Below are 23,744 nucleotides of genomic sequence, written 5' to 3'. Positions count from 1 at the left end.
TTCCTGAGGGCAAACATCAGTCGTCAACACTTTCCACCACGCTGAACAATTCTAGTGTTGTACTAGTACATTTTAGCCGCTAGACGGAAAATAGTACCAATATAGCATATGTTGTTGTAATTCGGTTGTTGGAGCTGTATGTGTAAGCATTGCAACAAATGTATGCTAATTAAGCATACAGTAATGTTTGTAACAAATTCCGAAAAATATATTTGTCTAAATTATTTTAACTTATACTAGTAAAATTTTTCTGTTTTTACACTTTCAAACGTATACCAGCATTGCAACAATATATTTGATGGATTTTCACAGCTTAATAAATATGTTATGGTGAAATATGTATGCCTCTCATCTCTTGGCAAGTCAACATATTAGTTGCAGTAAATAAACTCAAGTATTAAATTTTATACTCCCTCCGTCCTAAATCTATAGTTCATTATTCCATTTTTAATGTACCAAATTAATTGTCCACGTCCATAAATGGAAAAGAGTAATGTGATAAAAGTTTTTTGTGCCCCTACTTTATGCATGTATGACAAAAAGGTAGGTAGAAAGTAAGGGGTAAGACTGGAAAGTAAACAGAAAAGTACATGTAAAGTACATGTGACAGGTACTTTTTTTAAAACTGTGTGTTTTTTGTCTGGAGACAATAGATTTGGGACACATGGTGTATAAATAAATATTAAATATAAATATTTAAATTTAATTTAAATATAAATAAAATAGGATCCCCAAATCAAAAGTGTATAGTAATACACACAAAAACGACAAGCAGATAACCGATACAAAAAAAAACCCTAACTCATCAATACTCAAAAACACTCCAAATTACAATCATCATACTCAGCAAAATATAACAAGTATACGTTTATGGCGACTGAAGGTTCTAAATCTCCGAGTTCGTCCGCCGATTCTTACATTGGAAGCTTAATTAGTTTGACTTCCAAAAGTGAAATTAGATATGAAGGAATTTTGTATAGCATCAACACCGATGAATCTTCTATCGGATTAACTAACGGTAATCATTTTGTGTTCAATCTCTCTTCTTTCATGCTTCCGATTCTTAATTTTTTTCAGATTATGCTTCCGACTTGTTTATTTATTAGACCTAATTAGGGCAATTTTTTGTTGATTATGTATACATACATTATCCAAATGATTATTTTATTGTTTATAAAAATATAATGAGATATTAACTCATCAATGAAACCTTGCAGTAAGATCATTTGGGACTGAAGGGAGAAAAAAAGATGGTCCACAAGTGATGCCTGGTGACAAAGTGTATGAATACATTTTATTTCGTGGAAGTGATATCAAGGTACCTTATCATTATTGAATGGGATTGTTTTTTTAAAAGCTAGTTTGTTGTAGAAGAAGCAATCTAAATTCTTATGAGTCAATCACGCAAATAGGTTAGAAACACAAGTATAATCAGGCGTTACCATGATCTTCAAGATTTAGTTTCAAAAATCAATTACTCGTCTCAACTTTTGTTCAATTGTATATGTTAGTGCTTTTATTTCTCTATTTGTTTATTGGTGATTGCTCAAGTTTTATGTACATTTGTTTGACTAGCACATGAATCAGGATTGTAAAACGGCTACTTTATCGAAGCTACTAATTTTTCTTGAAATGGTGCTTGCTACTTGTTGTATTGGACATCTATTATTTCAAGATGTAATGCTTAAGATATTTACTTAATATAGTTAAAATGTAATCATTAAACTTTACTAAAGTGTAAAGACAATATTTAGACGGTCTCTTTCGTTGTTTGAAGATCTGTGTGTATGATTTATTAGTAATACTAATTTGGATCCAATAGAAAGAGGAATGTGTAAGATCAGGGTGTATGCTCTGATACCACATTGCTTACCCATCAAATTTGACAACGAAAGAGGAAATATAATGTTATCTTACAATGAGGTGGTGTAGCATAGTAATGGTGACAAGAGAAAAAAAAAATACTTTGAGGAAGTTTTCTATTTGGACCGTTAACTCGTGCATCTAAGTCATCGGTGAAATATAGAAATAGCATTTATCTCACTTTTACCATGTGTTGACTTTGGTATATTTTGTATCCATCTATCTATATATCTATATTATCACAAAGCCAGAATCTCATGGCATCTAGGAAAATGAGCTTGGATGTTTGGTAGGTATTAAAAATTGAGCTTAGATTAACCACAATAGTAAGGTATGAAATTTTAAGAATATGCTAAAAAAACTACTTTTTTTTTTCTTTCAAAGACATGGTTACAAATAATGCTTTTATATTTAGGAAAGTTAGCATTTTTACTTATATATCTCCCTTTCTTTATCCCGTATAATTTTGAAGTGTGTGTTATTACTGCATAGAATCATTCACTCAAGGTAATGAAGGATAATTCCATTGTCGTTTTGTGATTATAGGCTGATTACTCCCTCCATCCCACTTTTATTGTTCCCTAAAAATTTATTTTGTATTTAAGATAGGTTGGGTAAATTTCAAATTTGCTTTTATATAAGAGGCACGTTCGACTAGAATCTTATAAATAGATGATTGAAAGTAATAAATGAGGTCGAATTGTAGAGTTTTATGATTTTTAAACAAAAATAGTAACATGGCCAATAAAATTGGAACGTAACAAGTACGTTGTTTCGCCTTGTCATTGTACTCCACTGACCAAGAGTACCCTAGTTATATTGAAGAGCGTAATAACGATGAAGTTTCCTGCTGTACCGTTGTATAGCTGGCGAACTTCTTTGTATTCTTCGTCTGAACGCACCTTAAATCTGGATTATGAATAGTTTTCTTTCAAATAGTACTACGTTATGTGTCATGCATTGAATTGTAATTAATAATAATTGTTAACAAATGAATCTAATATGAAAGAGAGATATTGTTATTGTTATTTGTGATATGGATTAATGGAAGTACATAACTATATAATCTTATGTGTAAAATTCTGTCGAGAGATTGTTATTGTTGGACATATTTACCTGTGCATTTATAGTCACATGCATTTAGAAATAACTTGGAAATGGCAGATCACTGAAAGCTGGAATTCGAATGAATCAATGCACTCAATCTTAATCATGGTCAAGGTTGTAAAAGGCGGATTACTCGTTTCGAACCTTATAGAGATTATTCCGCCAAATCGGGGATCTATCTGATTAGACTTATCGAACATTTAAATAATAAATTTCAAAATTCTAATATAAACAAACCTTAACATATTTTGCTAGAAACATAAATATAACTGACTATGACTTTGACCAATTTTCATCGATTTTTACCGTCTATATCCGACTTTGAACAACTAAATTCGTATTTGACCCATAACGTTGAGAGATTAATTTTGGAAAATGTAATCGGCCTGCTTTCTTAATAGGATTAAATCGGGATTTCTACAACCTTGATAATGATTGCCCCATGCATATTTCAGTTTGATTATGAATGCCATTGCATCTTGCCATCTTGTCACGCATGATACTTTGAATTTTGTTTTTTTAATGTTAGCTGCTGTATAGGCTTTCAGACTGATGTTGAAGTCACTTTTCTGTTTTTGCAGGATCTTCAGGTGAAGTCATCTCAGCCTATTCAATCCACACAATCCGTAAACAGTGATCCTGCCATTATTCAGGTAATTACAAAGGATCCATAATGTATTTAACACCTCTTTGATTATATAAAAGGTCTGAACACTCTGTTTCTATGCAGTCTCATTATCCTCGACCACCTTCAACATCTTCGAACATACCTGCTACTGCTAATGACTCCTCGTCTATTCCTAATACCTATAATCCACATCTGGGACAAGCCGGGCCAACTTTCCAAGGTGGGCCCCCTTTATATCAACCTGGTGGGAATGTTGGATTGTGGGGCCCATCACCTCCTCCAAATACAACCAGTAGCGGGCCCGCAATGCCGATGTATTGGCCCGGATATTATCCCCCGCCAAATGCACTTCCACAGATGCAACAACAATCATTGCCCCGGCCACCACAGGGGTTCGGAATGTCACCTTCTTTACATCAACCAATGCAGTATCCTAACTTTAACGCACCCGTGTCGGCTGGCCCACCGAATACATCCGCTCCAAGCTTCCCCGAATATCCGTCTTCTTTATTTCCGGCACCGACCAGCTCAGCTACTGTAACATCCAACTCTTTCTTGGGGTCCACTCTACCGTCTTTGCCTAGTATGATGCAGAACAACTCAATTAACTCTCTGGTTACTACTTCTGCTACTGTTACAAGTGATGCCAATGTCACCATACCTCCCGTTATGCCTAATATGTTTTCTGGTTCAAGGTTTCCTTATCAAACCACGACCCCACCTGTAGCATCTGTTGGCGGGCCACCACTTGTCTCGACTGAATCACCCGCACCATCTCTAGTAACTCCCGGGCAGCTCCTTCAGTCTGTGCCTGGTAACGTTGTTTCATCTCAATCTTCTTTAGCAGCAGCTCGTAATGATATTGAAGTGGTTCCAGTACCACCAGTGTCTTCTTCTCCACTGTCTGCGCCTGTTGCAGTGACAACAGAACCTCAGCCTCCATTATTGCCATTACCACCTCAAGCACAAATTGCTTCAAAGGTATGAGCTGTTAACATTTTACATTTGCAAACATCATCTGGTAGTATATTCAAATATATCATATCAAATTGTTAAGTTTATATACGTAAAATCATAGTTGAATAGGTTTACATAAAGTATTATAATATAGAAGATTATGTATTGCTGAATCTGAACTCTTATGTGTAGAATAACGAGTACATTTAAGTTGTTATTTTAAAAGATAACTCATCTGGTCTACTGTATGATACATTTTAGTTCTGTTCTTTAGGGGCTAATGTTCGTTCCTTAGAAAGACGAGGAACAAGCTATCATCAATGTTGTTAAAGTCGGCCGAGCGTCAGCCGACTTGTCGGCTTAGGACTAGTCCGTCCTGACTTGCCCAAAAACACCTTAAAAGTTCAACTCTAAAAAGCCGGGTCAAAGTTGGGATGAGTCGGTCGAGTCGGGTTTGAGTCGGTCAAAGTCAAAATTACGTCAAAATTTTTATTTTTTTAAAAATTAGATTCTGTCTCATTTATCTATGCTTTAAATATTTATGATTTATGTTTGACATATTTATGCGTAATGTATATATGTTTAATTTATTTGTTATTACTAAAAGTCAACGTTGGTCTACATCCTGGACTTGACCGATTCGTTCCTCAAAAGTCCAGATGGACTCGTCCCTGACTCGCGAGTTTTACAACCTTGGCTATTATAGATATGTGATTCTTGAAACATGACATTCTTTCTGATGGGTGTTTTTTTTCTTGCTATTATTGCTCTTTAGCCCAATGGAACTACTTACCATAATCGCCCAAATTACAATTACAGAGGTCGTGGAAGAGGCAGAGGATCTGGGGTAATTTTCGTACCTCGTAACACTGTTGTTTTTGGCTTATTATGTGTATTAATTTTTTTTTTTGAAAAGCAAGATAATTTTATTGATAAGGAAATGATACAACGAGGATTACAACATGAGAAACACTAATTTGAGCGAAACTCGAGGACCTATACTAGATATAAAGTAAGAAACTAACAAGATGTAGAATACCCTGATTTCGGAGCAGTATTATCAAACCTAACATCAATCATCATTACCCTCATCATCTACTAATACATAAAAAGGATTGTTTGTTTCAATTCTATCTTTGGAATGTGTCTTATTATTACCTTCACCATCAATGCCCTTCCCTTTATCTCTTTTCCTTAAAACATTATGATTTCGATTTTTCTGGGTCTCCACATTCCAATTTGTTTCCTCCACAGCAATATTGTCTTTAATACCATAATTATTCTTAACTGCATTTTGCTTGATACCTTTTGCTTCTATTGACTGCCATTGACTTTTATTATTATCAAAATTCAGCTTATGAAATATCCTTCCATTCTTACCAACAACTTTAGAGCCATCCTCAACACACTGGTTATTTAAATCAACTGTTTCACCATCATTGTTGATTTTCAAAGCGTCTTTTAACACTTGTGCAGATACTTCATCTTCTGTTTTAGGCCTAATTTTACAAGTATTAAAAGAGTGCCCAAACACTTTGCAATGAGTGCATAAAGGCGGTTTCCATTGATAAGTCACCTCAAGTTTACCCACTTTGGCTGGAAAAGAACCAATCACAGGATAGGAAAATTCGACAAAGCTAGGAAGGTCATCAGCTGCATTGACTTCAGTCAAAACTCTAGCAAAGCCTAGTCTTCCACTTTTACTTAAACATCGCTCCGAAGTAACTTTGTCCATCAATATAGGCCTACCAATACCACTAACAAGTTTACCTATACTTCTGCCACTCCATAATTCAATGGGTATATTGTGAATGCAAATCCAAATTGGAACTTTTTCAGGTTCAATTTTTTCAAGCCAAACCCCAGGTTCCCACTGATTCACGAAAAAAGGAACATTATTAACTAACCATGGACCACTCTCAAGAACCTCTTTCATACCCTTTTCATTATTAAATTTGCATAAATAAAATCCTGCAGCTGTTTTGACGATTTCTTTAAGGTCAAACCTCCGCCACATTCTCCTTAGATGGGCATTTACAACCCTATAGTCCATAGAAGTTCCAATAAAATACCCATATAATTGAAGAGAAAATGCACTACCGCCCTTCTTAACCTCCTCAGCTGAGAAAACTACTCTCTTTTGACCATTAGACATTAAAACAGGAGGAATGAACTCCATTTTTAATTCTTCTTCATCTTTATTTTGTTTTAAGAAGTCAGCAAAAGTGATGTTTGGATTTATCCATGCTCTTGGGGTTTTAGTATTTGTATTGCCTTGCCCATCACTAGTCTCAACCCCTTCCATTGTTGTAGATTTAATCCCAGAGTCAACATTATCTTTATCACCGGTATTATTATCCTGCGTATTCATTAAAGGCACATTGCCACCCAGTGTAAATTGGGAGAAATCATCGGGAACAACAATTGACTCTCTAATACCATCACTCTTAAATAACTTAACAGCATTCTCAGCAGCAGCCACTAGGTTTACATCAACCTCATTATAACTACCATCTTTTGAACTCTTAAAGAATACAACAGGACTAGCAGAAACATTCGGTTTAGCAACAGCAATTGTTTCACCAATAGATTTAGCAATAATATCATCATTACTAGCTACAATATCATCAATAGAATGATCAGTTTCAGCAGAATTCTTACCATGTCCACCTTTCTTCCTGTTACCCTTGCGTTTTTTAATTACTTCAGGGAGTATTTTTTCATTAGCAGGAATAGAAGAATCACCAACATATGGAACAAATTGAGCACTCCTCTTTTCTTTAGACGGACCATCCCCAACATCAATCAGCAGGTTCACTTTACCCTTCCTCTTTCTAGAACTATAGGTTTTTAGAATCATCCCCTCTGAATCACGACTATCCTTCCCAGGTTGATCAATTGGTACATCTCCTTCGTTCTTATTTTGCTGATCAACTTCATCTCCCATCAGGTCGGAACGTACGACATCATCCATAATCTGAGATGAACGATCCCCATCAGAATCAGATGAAGACACTTCTCCACTTTTAAAGGCCGCATCCGCTGTTCCACGACTAGCCGATCGGTTTTGCAAAACCCTAGTAGTAGTCGCCGTTAAATCTTGGAACTTTTTCTTCTTCTTGGACACCATGATACACAGCAGATAGCAATAGCAGAGATAGCAGGTATCTCAAAATTATAACTGAAATATGAAAGCAACAATTCAGTCCAAAACTCACCAGGGTTTTGTTCGGCGATCCAATACAGGCGTACTGGAAGAAGAACAGCAGCGAATGGCGTCGGAACAGTGGCTCACGCGCCGGCGCGTGGATTACCGGCGCCGGAGCTAGTCGGCGCGTGTGGTGGCAGTGGTGGTCGGATCTGAATGAAAATTTCAGGTTATGCAATTCGAGTATGTCTGAATCGATTGGTGGGGGTGGTGAGATGCAAAAATCAAAAGAAAAAAACTTAATATTCGATGGTGAACAAGTGAAAACCGGATCGCCCTTTTAAGAGAGAGAAAATACTTTTTCCTTTTCGTAGATAATAATCAGCCAACTATTATGTGTATTAATTAAAAGTATAATTTTTATTGTATACTGATACCATAATTCAGGGCTCACAACCAGTGATGAAATTTACCGAGGAGTTTGATTTTAATGCGATGAATGAGAAATTTAACAAGGATGAAGTCTGGGGTACTTTGGGAAAATGTAACAGGTCCGGTCTGAAAGAGAAAGATGGAAATACTACTGACGAGGAAGAAATAGAAGAGGAAAATGATCCCAACTTACCCAAACTTGATGCGAAGGTGAGAATTGTGTACACTTTATGTTATATTTTGATACTTTTTCCTTCTTTTTTTTTTTTTTTTTTGAAAAATGTTTTTTCTTTTTTTGAGTCTTTTGTCTTAATAAGTCTACGTTCACTTGTGTAACCATTTTAAATTTCGTTATCAATGCCATATATCTGCATTAGCCAGGATCTTCCCTTTTATCATATTTGCATTCTACTAAAATGTACAATGCAAATGCAGCCTGTTTACAGTAAGGACGACTTTTTCGATTCATTATCTAGCAACACGTCTGATCGTCAATCAAATTATGGAAGGACTAGGTTCTCTGAGCAGATGAAATTAGATACAGAGGTGAGATCTACTCAAGAAGATTTAGTCTCCTAATTTCTCGTTGTAGCTATTATGCTTACTTGTTACGGTTGCTTTGTTGCAGACGTTTGGAGAATTCTCAAGATACAGAGGTGGTGGTAGAGGTGGGCGTGGGCCCCACCATGGAGGCCGTTTTCGAGGTGGTGGTGGTTATCATGGAAGAGGAGGAGGAAGAGGATATGGTTATGTTGGGAGGGGTCGTGGTGGCAGAAATCCAAATATGAATGCGGCTAGTGATTATTAGAGTGTTTCATGATGTTTACAGATGTTTCGGTACACAAAGGATATATTATGGTGAATTATATCCTTCCGTTTTAGTTTTTCCTTTTTAAGAGCGATTATTATTATATGATTATATTAGATGAATATATGTTCCCAGCTTCCATATGGTGTATGTTTTGCTGTTTGTTTCTCAAGTATTGTAGACTTAAGATATCATAAAGTTTATCATTTGAAGATCTTAGTAATATTTGAGGATTTTACTTGTTTTATAGTATTTCTTGGGGGTTTGGCGATGCGACGGGTATTTCAAATCAAACTTTTGGCCAATCGAAGATTATCATTTGAAGACTTCTTTTCCAACCTTTCTTCAATTGGTATCTTCAACAATTGTAATCCAACTTTTGGGCCAATCGAAGATTATCAAACAAATCCTGACTTGGAATAAACCTTTTTTGCTTTTGTTGTGATGGGTCGTCTTTTGCAACTATCTTTCCATTTTCTTTTACTTTTGTCGTGATGAGGTGGGTGTAGGTACTTCATCTTGAATGGACAGTTCATTGGAGTCGGTGTTTTGCTGAACTGAATGTCCAATTCAAATAATCATTGTAGATTTGTAGTCATTGGGTCTTAGTTGAGATAATTGAATTTGGGGAACTTAGGCTTGAAACAAACCGTACGGATTACCTCCGAACGTGTTAGGTGCTATCCGTTGTTTCGGTTCCCTTGAAATGGGTTTCATTGTTAATTGAATGGGTTTTTGACGTGGTTGAATGTGGAGAAAGTAATGACGGAATGAAGATGAGAGAATGAATGTGTAAGTGAATTTTTTAGGTTTATTTGAAGGAGTACTAGTTGGAATTATTTAGCTTATATACACAATTTTATTGTATAGTAACGTTATAAAATTTTGTAATGGCATTTATCAGATGTTTTGTTCGGGGCATTAAAAAGTATAGAACTGGACTTGGTTCAAAACTTTGAAATGTTATTGTAACTTAATACGAGTAAAACTTTTTCAAGGCATTTTTCAAATGTTTCATTCAGGGCATTAAGATGTGTAGGACCGGTCATGCGCATTATATACTCCCTCCGTCCCGGATTAATTGTCCGGTATTCCTTTTTAGGACGTCCCAGATTAATTGTCCACTTTCAAATATGGAAAGTAAATTTGATAAAGTTTATAATATTGTCTCTAATGAATTAATTAAATTACAAAGGTGAGAGAGATTTCTAATTAATTAGTTGAGGGTAAAACAGTAAAGTAAGAAAAAAGTACAGTGTGATAATGACATTTCTTAAACTGTGTATTTTTTGTCTGGGGACAATTAATCTGGGACGGAGGGAGTAGTTGTTTACGATATTCATATATGATGACACATATATAATCTAGAAAAAACGACCGTGGGTCCCTTGGATTTTAAGCTTCTTTTGGTATCTCTCACTTACATGTGTACTATTTTCCATAATTGGTGTCGGTGGTACCTTCATTCTGCGCACCACTTCACCCATGGCTACTAATCTTCTCCTGCTGGCTCGACTCTCAGCTATTTTTGTAGCCATTTTGGTTCTCACTTGGGCCACCTACTACACCACCACTTTTCTTCCTCACACACTCTCTCAGCAGGACCTCATATACTCTGTAAGCAAATTACTTTTTATTTTTTTATTTTTACCATTCACTAATTTACTAATTATCGTTAATAAATAAAATAAATTGGTTTTGCTGCTCTAAAATTAGTAATTTTTAGTAATTTGGTTTTATGTTTCTGTCCAATTTCACTCATGATCTCAAGCTTTTTAATTCATTTATGTTTATAGGTTTTGCATCCTTTATTAATGGTGATTGGTTTCATTCTTGTAAGTGGAGAAGGTATGTATGTATTGTCTTCATACTTGCTAGACAATAGACAATTTTCTTAAGCACTGAGTACCATTATATTTGATAAATCCACTATTACTTAAAGTACTTGTATGTACAATACAACAATAGACAAGTTAACTTTTTTCGTAGATGTTAAAATGCATTTCTTTTCTTGTAAAAAGAAATGTTTTTTTTTGGTGAATGAATAGTAATCATAAAATGGTAAGGATGATGTAAATGCAGCAATATTGGTGCATAGATGGTTACCAGGATCAAGAAAGAGGAAAAAGTGGGTACATTTGTGGCTGCAAGGAGTGGCATTGACAAGTGGAATATTTGGGATTTGGACTAAGTTTCAAGGTAGAGATGGTGTTGTTGCTAATTTCTTTAGTTTGCATTCTTGGATGGGTCTCTTTTGTGTTTCCCTTTTTGGAGCTCAGGTAATTACTTGTTTTGATAATATATTTATATTTAATATTTAATATACATAGGTGCAGATCAATGGGGAAGTAACCAATCGGGGTAAGCGGGGGAAGCAAATTTTTTTTTTTTTCGTTTTTTTTGGAATTTTTTTTTTCCGGCATCAAGATCACACGAAAATATGAACATTTAGAAGAGACACTTCGTGATGATTGTTATTATTTAGGCGGAAAAACGATCGACAAAAATAACATTCAAGATAATATTGTTCGTGAAGAATATGAACGTTTTTTTCCTTCATATTTTGTGAAGTAAAATTTAGCCCGATTTAGAGTTTAGGGTTTAGGGTTTAGGGTTTGGTGTTAAACCGTTCGTGTTAAAAACTCAATCTAAATCCTAAATCTAAACCCTAAACCCTAAATTTCTAAACCCTAATATCTAAACCCTATAAACCCTAATATCTAAACCCCAATAGCTAAAACCTCAACATACGCTCGAAAAACACGATAATTGTTATATATTACTTCTTCGAGCGTTTTCCCGCCAAACTAAAAACATTTATCACAAAGTGTCTCTACTAAATGTTCATATTTTCATCCAATCTATAATGTTCGTGAACAAAGTTTTTTTTAAAAAACGAAAAAAAAAAGTTTTTGCTTCCCCCGCTTGGTTACTTCCCTCTTGATCCTACCACTATATATATATATATATATATATATATATATATATATATATATATATATATATATATGAAAGTTTCCAGCCTACAATCTAGAAGCTCACCTTCTAGATGTTCAAAGTAGCCTTCTTTAAACACCATGTAGAAGAAGCAAAGATGAACACGATGACGGCCGCCCACCATCTCCGTTCACACCCTTCCACCGCCATAGAATTTTTACTATAAATAGAGGTGCAAACCTCAATTGTAAATCATCTCAAATCATTCAGAGAAGTGTAATCACAACCTAGAGAGTGTGTGTGAGCTTGAGAGTTTTTTTGTAAGAGTTTTGTAATACTCTGTAAATCTATTCTTGTGAGTAATAGAGTTGTTTTTCTCTCAAATTTATATCTCCCAACGTCCAGGCGATCCCCTCTTCCTAACAAGTGGTATCAAGAGCTTGGTTAGAGACGTTGGTTGAGTTTTTGGGTTTTCGGAAGTTTTCTCAAAATTCAATTTTGAGTGTACCATTGGATTCGTCTCGTCGAACCGAGTCCAACGCAAAAAACGGTGACTTAAACGGAGTTATAACGAGCCCAGAAAACGCGGTCAAAGTTTGGTCAACTCGCCGGAGAAGACGACCGGTGCCGGAATTTTTGCCGGAGAAGACGATCACTGTAGCAATTCACTGTAGCAGCTGGCGGCACTGTAGCAAGTCACTGTAGCGGTACTGTAGCAATTCTGAAATTTTACAATTTGGTCCCTGAAATTTTCAGAATTTCATTCTTGGTCCCTGAAGTTTATAAAAATTATAATTTTGCCCCGTAAGTGGAATTTAAGCCGCGAAGTGTCTATTCCACCATTTTTAACCGTTCCGGACGTAACGGTGATCTCTGTTTTCTACAATTCAACCCCGTTTGTGTTGAAAAATTATTTGTAAGGTGATAATGTCCACAGAAGAGTCAACATCATCTTTCGGAGCTATGATTATGCTCACAGCCACAAACTACACGCTGTGGAAACCTCGAATGGAAGATCTCCTCAGCTGTAAGGATTTGTTCGATCCTATTGAATTGAAGGGCATAAACCCTGATTCTGCCAAAGAGAAAGAGTGGAAGAAATCAAACCGAAAAACTATTGGTCAGATCCGTCAATGGATTGATCATAGTGTCTTCCACCATGTTGCACAAGAGACCGACGCATATGTCCTCTGGAAAAAGTTGGAGGACATGTACCAGGCCAAGACTGCTCGGAATAAAGCCCTGCTGATGAGGCGTTTAGTCAACATGAAGCTCAAAAGTGGAACTTCGGTTGCCGAGCATACCAGTGAGTTCCAGAGCTTGGTCAACCAGTTATCGTCTGTAGAGATGCCGCTTGGCGATGAAGTTCAGGCGCTACTGCTACTTAGTTCCCTTCCCGATAGTTGGGAAACGCTGGTAGTAACACTCAGCAACTCAGCCCCGAATGGCAAACTTACCATGTCAATGGTCAAGGATGCCCTATTCAGTGAAGAGGCAAGGAGAAAGGACATGGGCACAGATCAGACCCATGCCTTTGTCACAGAGAATCGGGGGAGACAGCGAATGAGTAGCAAAAATAAATGTAGAGGCAGAAGCAAGAGCAGGGGCAGGTCAGCTGATGGCAGAAAACCAACATATAAATGCCATCATTGTGGATTAGAGGGACATATGAAGAAGAACTGCTATAGATTGAAAGAGGAACAAGGTCAAAGTAGTTCACAGCCGAAGAATAAGGGTGGAGAAACATTAGTGACTATCCCTGGTGATGTAGCTTATTGTTCAACCCATGATGAGACATGCCTTCACGTCTCACGAGAAGACACAGAATGGGTGGTAGATACTGCAGCTTCCTACCACGTGACTCCATACAAGGAATACTTCACAACATACAAAGCTGGAGACTTTGGAGCTGTGAAGATGGGAAATTCCAGTTCCGCTGAGATTGTCGGAATTGGTGATGTCAAGATAAACACAAGTTCCGGGAGCACAATCACTTTGAAGGATGTCCGCCATGTGCCAGATCTTCGGCTGAATTTACTTTCCGGAGTAGCTCTCGATAAACAGGGCTATGATAGTCATTTCAGTAGAGGCACATGGAAATTGTCAAGAGGCGCTATGATATTCGCTCGGGGACACATTTGTGGCACACTTTACAAGACTCATGTGAAGATCTGCACAGACAGTATTAATGTTGCAGAAAAGGAGGCTTCACAAAATTTATGGCACCAGAGACTCGGTCACATGAGTGAGAAAGGGTTGTCTACCCTAATAAAGAAGGAGCTTATCAATGTAGACAAGGATGCTGCACTAGATTCTTGCAATCATTGTCTGTTTGGTAAGCAGCATAGAGTCTCGTTTAATTCCTCTTCAACGAAAAAATCAGAGTTACTCAGTCTTGTACACTCTGATGTTTGCGGTCCCTTGGAGGTTGAATCAATTGGCGGCAATCGATACTTTCTGACGTTTATCGATGATACTTCTCGAAAGGTGTGGGTATATTTCTTACGGACGAAGGACCAGGTGTTCGATTACTTCAAACAGTTCCATGTCATGGTAGAACGTGAGACAGGAAAGAAGTTAAAGTGTCTTCGATCCGACAACGGCGGTGAATACTCTTCCAGACAGTTCGATGCCTATTGCAGATCATATGGCATCCGACATGAGAAGACGGTCCCACGTACCCCTCAACATAATGGTATAGCAGAAAGAATGAACCGAACAATCATGGAACGTGTTCGGAGCATGCTCAGTATGGCTAAGCTGCCAAAGCCATTCTGGGAAGAAGTAGTCAGAGCCGCTTGTTATTTAATCAACCGATCTCCATCAGTACCACTGAATTTTGAAGTTCCGGAGAAACTTTGGTCTGGAAAGGATCCATCATACTCTCACTTAAGAGTATTTGGATGTTTGGCGTACGCACATGTATCCAAGGAGCTCAGGCAGAAGCTGGATGCAAGGACCACTCCATGCATATTCATAGGCTATGGAGATGAAGAATTTGGATACAGATTATGGGATCGAAAGGAGAAAAAGGTGATCAGAAGTAGGGACGTGGTGTTCCATGAAAGCCAGACAATAGAAGATATTGAAAAACCCACAATATCTCAGAAGTCAAATGTTGCTGCTCAGGTGCCAGAGGCAACAACGGAATCATTCATGAGAAATGAATTTTCAGTGCAAGAAGAAATGCCAGAAGTAGAAGATAATGAGGAAAATGACGGTGCTGAGCAGGGGGAGCCACAACCCCATCTGCCAGACGTTCCAGCACCATCACAAGGTCAAGATGATGGTGGATCTCCTCAGAATGTTCCAGAAGTTCGTAGATCTGAACGAGGTCGGATTCCATCGAGTAGATATCCAGAATCCGAGTACCTTCTACTTACTGAAGATGGAGAACCGGAGAGTTTTCATGAAGCAGTAACTCATAAGGATAAAGAAAAATGGTTACTCGCAATGCAGGATGAGATGGATTCTCTGCAGAAAAATCAAACTTATGAGATTGTAGAACTTCCACGCGGGAAGAAGGCACTGAAAAATAAATGGGTGTTCAAGCTGAAAATGGATGGTAGTGGAAAAGTGGTGAAATACAAAGCACGACTTGTAGTCAAAGGATTCCAACAGAAGAAAGGGATTGATTTTGACGAGATATTTTCACCAGTAGTCAAGATGACTTCAATTAGAGTCATACTTGGATTGGTCGCAAGTATGAACTTGGAGTTTGAACAGATGGATGTAAAGACAGCTTTTCTTCATGGAGATTTACATGAAGAAATTTACATGGAGCAGCCAGAAGGTTTTGAGGTTTCAGGAGATAACCTCGTATGCAAGCTGAAGAAAAGTTTGTACGGTTTGAAGCAGGCACCTAGGCAGTGGTACAAGAAGTTTGACTCGTGCATGGTGAGTCACGGGTACAAGAAAACTGCAGCAGATGAGTGTGTCTACATTCAGAAGTTTTCTGAAGGAGATTTCGTTGCTCTTCTACTTTATGTAGACGATATTTTGATCGTAGGAAAAGATGTAACGAAGATCAACCAGCTGAAGAAGGAACTCTCTAAGTCTTTTGACATGAAAGACTTAGGACAGGCTCAACAGATTTTGGGAATGCAGATAACCCGAGATAGGAAGAATAAAAGGTTATGGCTATCTCAGGAGAAGTATATTGAACGAGTGCTTTCACGTTTCAATATGAACAATGCCAAACCTGTTAGCATTCCATTAGCTAACCACTTCAAGTTAAGCAAGAGTTCTTGTCCCTCATCCAAGGAAGAGATCGGGGAGATGTCGTCAGTACCATATTCCTCAGCAGTTGGAAGTTTGATGTATGCGATGGTGTGTACAAGGCCCGATATTGCTCATGCAGTGGGAACGGTGAGTCGTTTTCTCTCGAACCCCGGGAAAGAGCATTGGGATGCAGTAAAATGGATTCTCAGATATCTTAAAGGTACAAAGAATCTATGTCTTTGTTACGGGGGAGCTGATCCAATCTTGGAAGGCTATACAGATGCGGATATTGCCGGAGATCCTGATAGTAGGAAATCTACTTCAGGATTCATTTACACTTTTGCAGGGGGAGCTGTTTCATGGCAGTCAAGACTACAGAGGTGTGTTGCATTATCCACAACTGAAGCAGCGTATATTGCTGCCGCAGAAGCTGGAAAAGAAATGTTGTGGTTAAAGCGTTATCTTCAAGAATTTGGAATCAAGCAAAAGGAGTACAAGGTACATTGTGACAGTCAGAGTGCTCTAGATTTGAGCAAGAACTCCATGTACCATTCCCGTACAAAACATATTGATATTCGCTATCATTGGATACGCGAGGTAATTAATCGACAACTGTTGAGACTAGTGAAGATCCATACAAAGGAGAATCCTGCGGATATTTTAACAAAGGTGGTGACTCGAGAGAAGTTGGAGTTATGCAGAGACATAACTGGAATGTTCGTGGATTCGGCTGGAGGGGGAGAATTGAAAGTTTCCAGCCTACAATCTAGAAGCTCACCTTCTAGATGTTCAAAGTAGCCTTCTTTGAACACTATGTAGAAGAAGCAAAGATGAACACGATGACGGCCGCCCACCATCTCCGTTCACACCTTTCCACCGCCATAGAATTTTTACTATAAATAGAGGTGCAAACCTCAATTGTAAATCATCCCAAATCATTCAGAGAAGTGTAATCACAACCTAGAGAGTGTGTGTGAGCTTGAGAGTTTTTTTGTAAGAGTTTTGTAATACTCTGTAAATCTATTCTTGTGAGTAATAGAGTTGTTTTTCTCTCAAATTTATATCTCCCAACGTCCAGGCGATCCCCTCTTCCTAACAATATATATATATATATATATATATATATATATATATATATATATATATATATATATATATATATATATATATATATATATATATATATTTAAAATTATTATCCAAAATATGTTAAAACATTATACAATCAAGAAAGAAGAGTATGGATCTAAATTTTTCAAGAATGTGGTGATTATAACTATCAAAAATTAAGGTGACGGTTTAGCGGGAAAGACTTGGTGTCGGTTTTTAAAGGCAAATCACGCACATAACAAGATTTTTTCATGAATGTATACATAATGGTCAAATCAGATCTTGAATCCATGAACTCAATGTCAAATGAGTACTTCAATACCGCTAGGCTAATGGTTATTTGGTGTGTGAAAACATATAGCTCTCTAATTCGAATACTAGGAAAAAGGTTATACCCTTTGTGGTCTGTTCAACTCGTTATGACTTCGAACTACCCGAGAAAAACGATATATCAAAACCTATGTGAATTGTCAATTTGGTATCTAAAATCCCCATGTATCTTTAATTAACTCTTTACTTTATGGAAAGCCGATAAAAGCAATATTATACTATTTGATGTTAATGATATAAAGGGACTTGAAACTATAAATAAATTTCAAATTTCAAATTTCAAATTATTAGAGATATCTATGTCAAACTATTGCTAATATGGTCCCTCCCCAGTCCCCACAAGTGAACCAACTCACCAATGTGTCAATTATTGCTTCCATTATGTATAAGAAGCATCTTCATGTATACAGTATTTATTAAAAGCTTAAACACTCTGAAAATGATGTAACAACAAACAAATTTTTGTTATCTATTCACTGATATTTATTGTATTAATCATCTTATGTTTATTTATTAATGTAGTGGCTGATGGGATTTGCAAGCTTTTGGCACAAAGGCGAGGTGCGAATGACCAGAATGCGAGTCTTACCTTGGCATGTTTTTCTTGGTCTATATACATACGGATTGGCGGTAGTAACTGCAGAAACCGGGCTTCTTGAAAAGTTGACTTTCTTACAAGCAAATGGGATTGTTTTGAAGCGTTGTAACGAATCAATGATCGTTAATGGTTTGGGGCTTGGGCTGGCCATGCTTTGTGGTATAGTCATATTAACCATTGTCTCACCCAAGCAACACCATAATACACCGGCAACAAAGGGTGTGTACTTGGATAGCAAGTGTGTAACTTCTTAATTTAATTCAAAGCGTTGATGTTTTTTTAATCGAGAATTCGTGTACATAAGCATGTTTGTGAGTCGAAATGGGCTTACTTTGTTCTTTAATAATCTTGGTATCTAACATTTTGGACAAACTAATCACGCAGGCTTGCCTGAGTGGCCACCCAAGTTGCCAATGAAGCACGCCACTCAGTTTCGACGATTCCTGTCTATGCCAAATCGTTCAGCAAGGGAGTGTAACCAGAGAATGCGCATAATGCGCAATTCACCCGGTACCAAGAGCGCTTGATTACCCGAGGTCTATCCTCTATGGGGGAGCGCTCGTTCATAAGGGAGTTTCGCAGCTAATCCAAAAAACATTTTGGACAAACTTGATGCAGGCATATAAGTTATAACAGATACAAAGAGGGGCTGCAGATTTTAAAGTGTTTATTCCTTCTAAAATGAGCACACAAATAGTTTTTAAGGGTGTTTGGATTTGCTTATCTGTCATTAAAAATTAAAAATTACAATAAAATAAAGCTATGAGCAGTTAATCACTTATAAGCAATACGAATTCCCAAACACCCTCCAAGTTTACAAAGTGGCATTTTCTTATGACATGCATTCATCAAGTTCACTGTACATATAAAATATGGCATTCTCATGACAATATGACACACCAAAATTTAATGTAAACGGATTAAAGAAATAATGACTTTCTAGTTTAATTTATTCTTATTAATACTTGGCCTTTTTCTTGCGATCGTCTTCCCGCCGTTTTTGTATCACTTAGCAAAGATGGTGTCCCTCTTGTTGTGTGGGCTTTCACGGACTTCTTTTAAGAAGGTTGGTGATCGCTGTTTTCGTGCCTATGCCAATTAAGCTTTTTAATTTTTAGTGGGACCTCTTTTAAGATGGAAATGAATTCCTAAAGTTGGGGGAATATATACAAAATCAACGGAAGACATCTCAACTGCTGCTGATGCAAAGGCCAAACCCCACTGGAATACAATTTCAAATTCGACAGAGGGGCCGGCTAGCCCCGTTAGCTTTCTATACGAACCTTATAAGCTGGCCAGTGGCCGGGAGGGGAAATATTTTTAATCAAATGTACATGGCTTGATATAACCTGTTACCATATCTGACCTTTTCTTAGGCCACCCAATAATATGTTGTTAGTGAGATTTTGAACATGAGACCACTAATGAATATATCGAGACCCCCAATTACTAGGCTACTTTTGAGATCATTGCACCCAAATTTAATTTATGTCCACCAACTGTACTGAGTAATAAAGAGATAATAGCAACTATTAATTCAAACATCTATGTTTTATGAGGCACCAAAAATCTTGTAAATGACCATCAAGTCTTTCAACCAGAGAGCATTGACCCTAAAAGATTGGTACTTGGTAGTAGTTCATACGATTCAATCCATAAAGTTAGACCAAACATACCACATGCAACGAATATATACACTTAATCCACCATTCAAATGAGACAAACTAAAAACTCGACATTAGAAGATTGTAATAAATGTTTCGTTACTTGTATAACATTCAATCTAATCTATTAGTAGTGTATTTTTCACCATTTCCCGAAAATTTCACTATCAGAGGTGTACAAGTTACTTAAAAAAATACCTAAAAGGAAGATCATCAATTAACGCATGGTGATTATAAGTTTTCGGTCAATAAATTTGGCACCCCCAACCTTCCCTTGAATCCGAGTTGGCAAATGAACAACCCGTCTTTGATCTCCAGCTTCAATTAATAACTCTGATCCTCCTCTATACTGTAACATTCAAATGTCAAACAAATAAACTTCAATTCTCAAGTTACAATCGATATTATACTTTAAGAAGGAAAACGTCACAAGTTTTATTTTTTTGAAAGGCAAGTAGTAGGCCTCATTTGCCACACACACGCGCGTTTTCTGGAGGAAACCCGAATCACATTGCAGAAACCAAATCCTTAAACCATCCCGAGGGGCAGGCGGACCGGGTTTGAATCCTGAATGGATTCGGGAGGAAACCCCCTGGGGTCAATCTGAAGCTCCATCTTTCATGCAAATTGATTAATAGGATGGGCAAAGCGAGGCTCGAACCCATGACCTAAACCCCAACCCCACACACAAGGTGTGACGACACAAGTTTTATTAGGTTGACTTACTTGATATAACTTGATTTCGGACTTATCAAAACCAGGCATGTAAAGGGTCACAGATCTGTTAGCCGGATCAAATGTCACAGACTGTATATCCCCACTTTTTGATGCACCAAGAATTCCCCTTGCATCGTTACATTGATCATTGTGCATAATATCATTCCAGTTCAAAGGGTGGCTGAACGATATTGACGGATATGATGCAAAAGGCAAGGGTAAAAATGTCTTTTTAGCTGTTTCTAGACGTTCTTCATCACAATCTGAATGTGTTACACCGAATGCACCGGAAAGAAGTGCACCAGCTTGTACAGCAGAACCCCAGAAACGTAATGCAGTGTTTATAGACATTGGATTGTTCAAATCCATCACAAGATAGCACCCGAATAACTCTGGTTTTGTTATAAAAGATGAGCCTTTCTGCATCACAAATTTAAAGATTGATTTCTTTGAACATTATAATTATATAATAATAGAGACTAGCTCCCTTATCATATGTTGTTTTAACTATTAACAGATTTATGATAGTTAAATAGGTGCAACAGGGTTATTTTGGGAAGTTCAGGTTGTAGAACTCGGAAAGACTCGTAGAGTACTCAATTAAAAGTTCAGGACGACTACTCAGTTAAAATTCGGTCAACCCTCGGTCTACGAGGATTTCTCGGATTACTCAGCCAAAACTGGGGATTACTCACAACATTTGGTCAAAATCGGTTAAAACTTGGTCAACCTCCGATTACTTCCGGAGTTGCTGATTACTCCTTAAAAATACCGACTGAGTACTGTGCGTAGCGATTTTTGCAACGTTGGGTACGTTTAGTTGTTAGATAATTTCTTTATGTTTCATATGTGGGGCAAATATATAAATCAAAAATGATAATGTGATACCTCTAGCATGTTCTCTAATTTGTCCCATATTTCTCCAGTAAGTTTACCATTAATGCCAGAACCAATAGTGTTGGCATTTAGCGACTCGTCTACAAGTCTCAATATTGATGGGCCCGCCAACCGTCCAAAATCAGTCTTTTCAGCCAACATCCGCATGTACTTCAAATACAATCTAGTACAAAAACTTACGATTATATCTATCATCTTATACATATGTTATGTAGAAATGTAATAACACATGCACTTAAAAAGTCTGCACTTAAAAAGTCCAAGTTATGTCCGACCTTGATTTACCAGTTGCACCTATCATCCTTATTGTTTCTGCAGCGCTCAAACCATCATAAACAATGATATCATAGTTTGGGTTACTTTTCGTACTTTTGTTATTTAAGAATCCGACAAGCTTTTCGAGTTCCAACGCTGAAAATATCGTATCCATTCCCGGTAGCACACCGAGCTCCTCTCCAACCACCTACTCCACCACCATTCAAGTAAGGATAATGATGTTTACCTCATCAAAATTGATAAATCCACAACTGTGCATTAGGTAATTGTAGTGTACAAGTACTTAATGCACAATTGTGTTGGATTAATCAATTTTAATAGTAGAAATATCAAATATCAATTCCCTTCAAGTCATGTAATCTACGAGTATTCTATTAGTCAAAGGACAACTATGATCAATTTTCAAATTTTGAGCAAAAATCGTCCATTAACACAAACTGGTCAGGCTGAACAGCTATTTAAGTCGATCACTTCCCGGAAAAAAAAAATATAAGAATAAAAGTAAAAAAAAAAAAAAAATGAAAAAGCTAAGCTTAATGTCAAAAGAATATGATAAAATTCACATACCCACCCCTTCAAGGACTCCTTGTGTCAAATTGAGACGGGCATCGGCTTGTTTTAACTTACTAAGAGGCTCAAGGATCATCTGGCATAGTCAAACGCACTTCATCAATGGTCAAACGATGCAAAATAGAAGATCACGAAAGCAAGATAAAAAGTTAATCAACTAAAGAAGAGATAAAAACAACTTACTTTAGTTGTTTCCAATCTAACAGCTGAAAGATTATCGTTGCAAGTAATGGGAATTGTTCCGATCTTACAATTAAGTATATAATCTGCAGTGGGATCTTGTGAATGTATGACCAAACATGTTTTAAGCCCAGCCATTGCATAATGCTGTAAAGATAAAGTTGTGCAAATGACTAAACAAAAATCAGAATCAATTTTATACTAGTTCAATAATTTCTTCTCTTCGAATATGAAGCATACACACATTTTTGTAGTTTTTTTTTTCCCATCGATTTCCGTCCGTAATACAACGTTCTTATTCATCGATCAACATATAAGTTATACCCCAAAACTAATCTTCTATGTTCACTCTTCAAACGCACATTTAAGGAAACTCGGTTATACAAATATTAGTACCAAGAATACTACTTATTTAGATTCAAATTAAAAAATGGAAAAGAGTTATGAACTTACTTTTTTTTAATAAAAAATGTAAGCTTTTAGGGTATCAAACTTTAAGTCATAACACAAAAAGTTTGACCTCAAAAGGTCAACCAATCTATTTCCTCTCCCTAAAGTCAAAGAACAAGTAATATTTGCATTAAATTAATAAAATTTACTTTACAACTCTAGTGAATCCCAAATTTTACACCCAATTAAGCTCAATTTACAAACTTCACATCACTTATTTGACCAAAAAAGTCAAAACCCTATTGGAACAATTGCAGAGTACATAATAATAAATCACATTATAATTGAACATAAGAAACCAAACCTGGGCAGCAAAAACAGCAGAAAAGGTTTTACCAGAACCACCTTTACCCAAAAATGTGACGAATTTTGTGGAACTATTATCAATATCATTGTTCTGTGTTGTTGAAGTTTTGGCCATTGTTATGATGTGAAATCTTGGTGGCAATTGGTGAACAAGAATTCTGTTAATGTTGGATTGGAATTGCAGAGGGAAAGAAAATGAAGATGCAGGTGAAAAAAGGTTAGAATTGCAGTAAGCCATTTTGAAGGATTTTGATGCAACAGAAAAGGGGCGAGTTTACATACCTACTTTAGACATGTAACTAGTGTGTGTGACTGTGTGAGTGTGTGACATAACGAAAATAATTTTATTTTTGTTTAAAAAAAAAAAAAACGATAACACTAAAACAAAACAATGTATTTTCATCAATAGATGAGCAAGACGAACAAGGATACAAGCACACTCAAAGCACTACAAGGCTCGAAACAATAGACGATCTCTAAACTAAACAAAGGGCAAAAACTAAAAAAAAAAAAACTCGAGTCTTAAGCAATCGGATCAAACAAAC

General features: G+C 36.8%; 3 protein-coding genes across 4 annotated transcripts; 2 read left to right on the top strand and 1 right to left on the bottom strand.

Moving 5' to 3' along the window:
* Positions 1-738: 738 nt before the first annotated feature.
* Positions 739-9,169, top strand: LOC139858663 (protein decapping 5). The gene is made up of 8 exons (XM_071847499.1): positions 739-1,018; positions 1,218-1,318; positions 3,552-3,623; positions 3,701-4,579; positions 5,331-5,402; positions 8,151-8,345; positions 8,571-8,681; positions 8,764-9,169. Exons 1-8 carry the CDS (start codon positions 871-873, stop codon positions 8,941-8,943), a joined length of 1,758 nt encoding a protein of 585 aa, XP_071703600.1. The 5' UTR covers positions 739-870; the 3' UTR covers positions 8,944-9,169.
* Positions 9,170-10,428: 1,259 nt separating this feature from the next.
* On the top strand, positions 10,429-18,758 carry LOC139859940 (probable transmembrane ascorbate ferrireductase 4). The gene is made up of 5 exons (XM_071848720.1): positions 10,429-10,560; positions 10,740-10,791; positions 11,026-11,222; positions 18,064-18,358; positions 18,524-18,758. Exons 1-5 carry the CDS (start codon positions 10,429-10,431, stop codon positions 18,664-18,666), a joined length of 819 nt encoding a protein of 272 aa, XP_071704821.1. The 3' UTR covers positions 18,667-18,758.
* Positions 18,759-19,932: 1,174 nt separating this feature from the next.
* On the bottom strand, positions 19,933-23,500 carry LOC139858462 (ATPase GET3D, chloroplastic). 2 transcript variants are annotated; one of them, XM_071847314.1, is made up of 7 exons: positions 23,198-23,500; positions 22,447-22,590; positions 22,265-22,339; positions 21,693-21,880; positions 21,409-21,580; positions 20,530-20,940; positions 19,933-20,152 (listed from the first exon to the last, which is right to left on the bottom strand). In XM_071847314.1, exons 1-7 carry the CDS (start codon positions 23,435-23,437, stop codon positions 20,021-20,023), a joined length of 1,362 nt encoding a protein of 453 aa, XP_071703415.1. In that variant the 5' UTR covers positions 23,438-23,500; the 3' UTR covers positions 19,933-20,020. The 2 variants fall into 2 exon arrangements, with proteins under 2 accessions (XP_071703415.1, XP_071703416.1); XM_071847315.1 differs by having other exon boundaries at positions 19,976-20,147.
* Positions 23,501-23,744: the final 244 nt, after the last annotated feature.

The sequence above is a fragment of the Rutidosis leptorrhynchoides genome, chromosome 7 (genome assembly GCF_046630445.1).
Source record: "Rutidosis leptorrhynchoides isolate AG116_Rl617_1_P2 chromosome 7, CSIRO_AGI_Rlap_v1, whole genome shotgun sequence".
In the NCBI taxonomy this organism is placed as follows: domain Eukaryota; kingdom Viridiplantae; phylum Streptophyta; class Magnoliopsida; order Asterales; family Asteraceae; genus Rutidosis; species Rutidosis leptorrhynchoides.
This window is presented reverse-complemented; position numbering and strand designations above follow the sequence as displayed.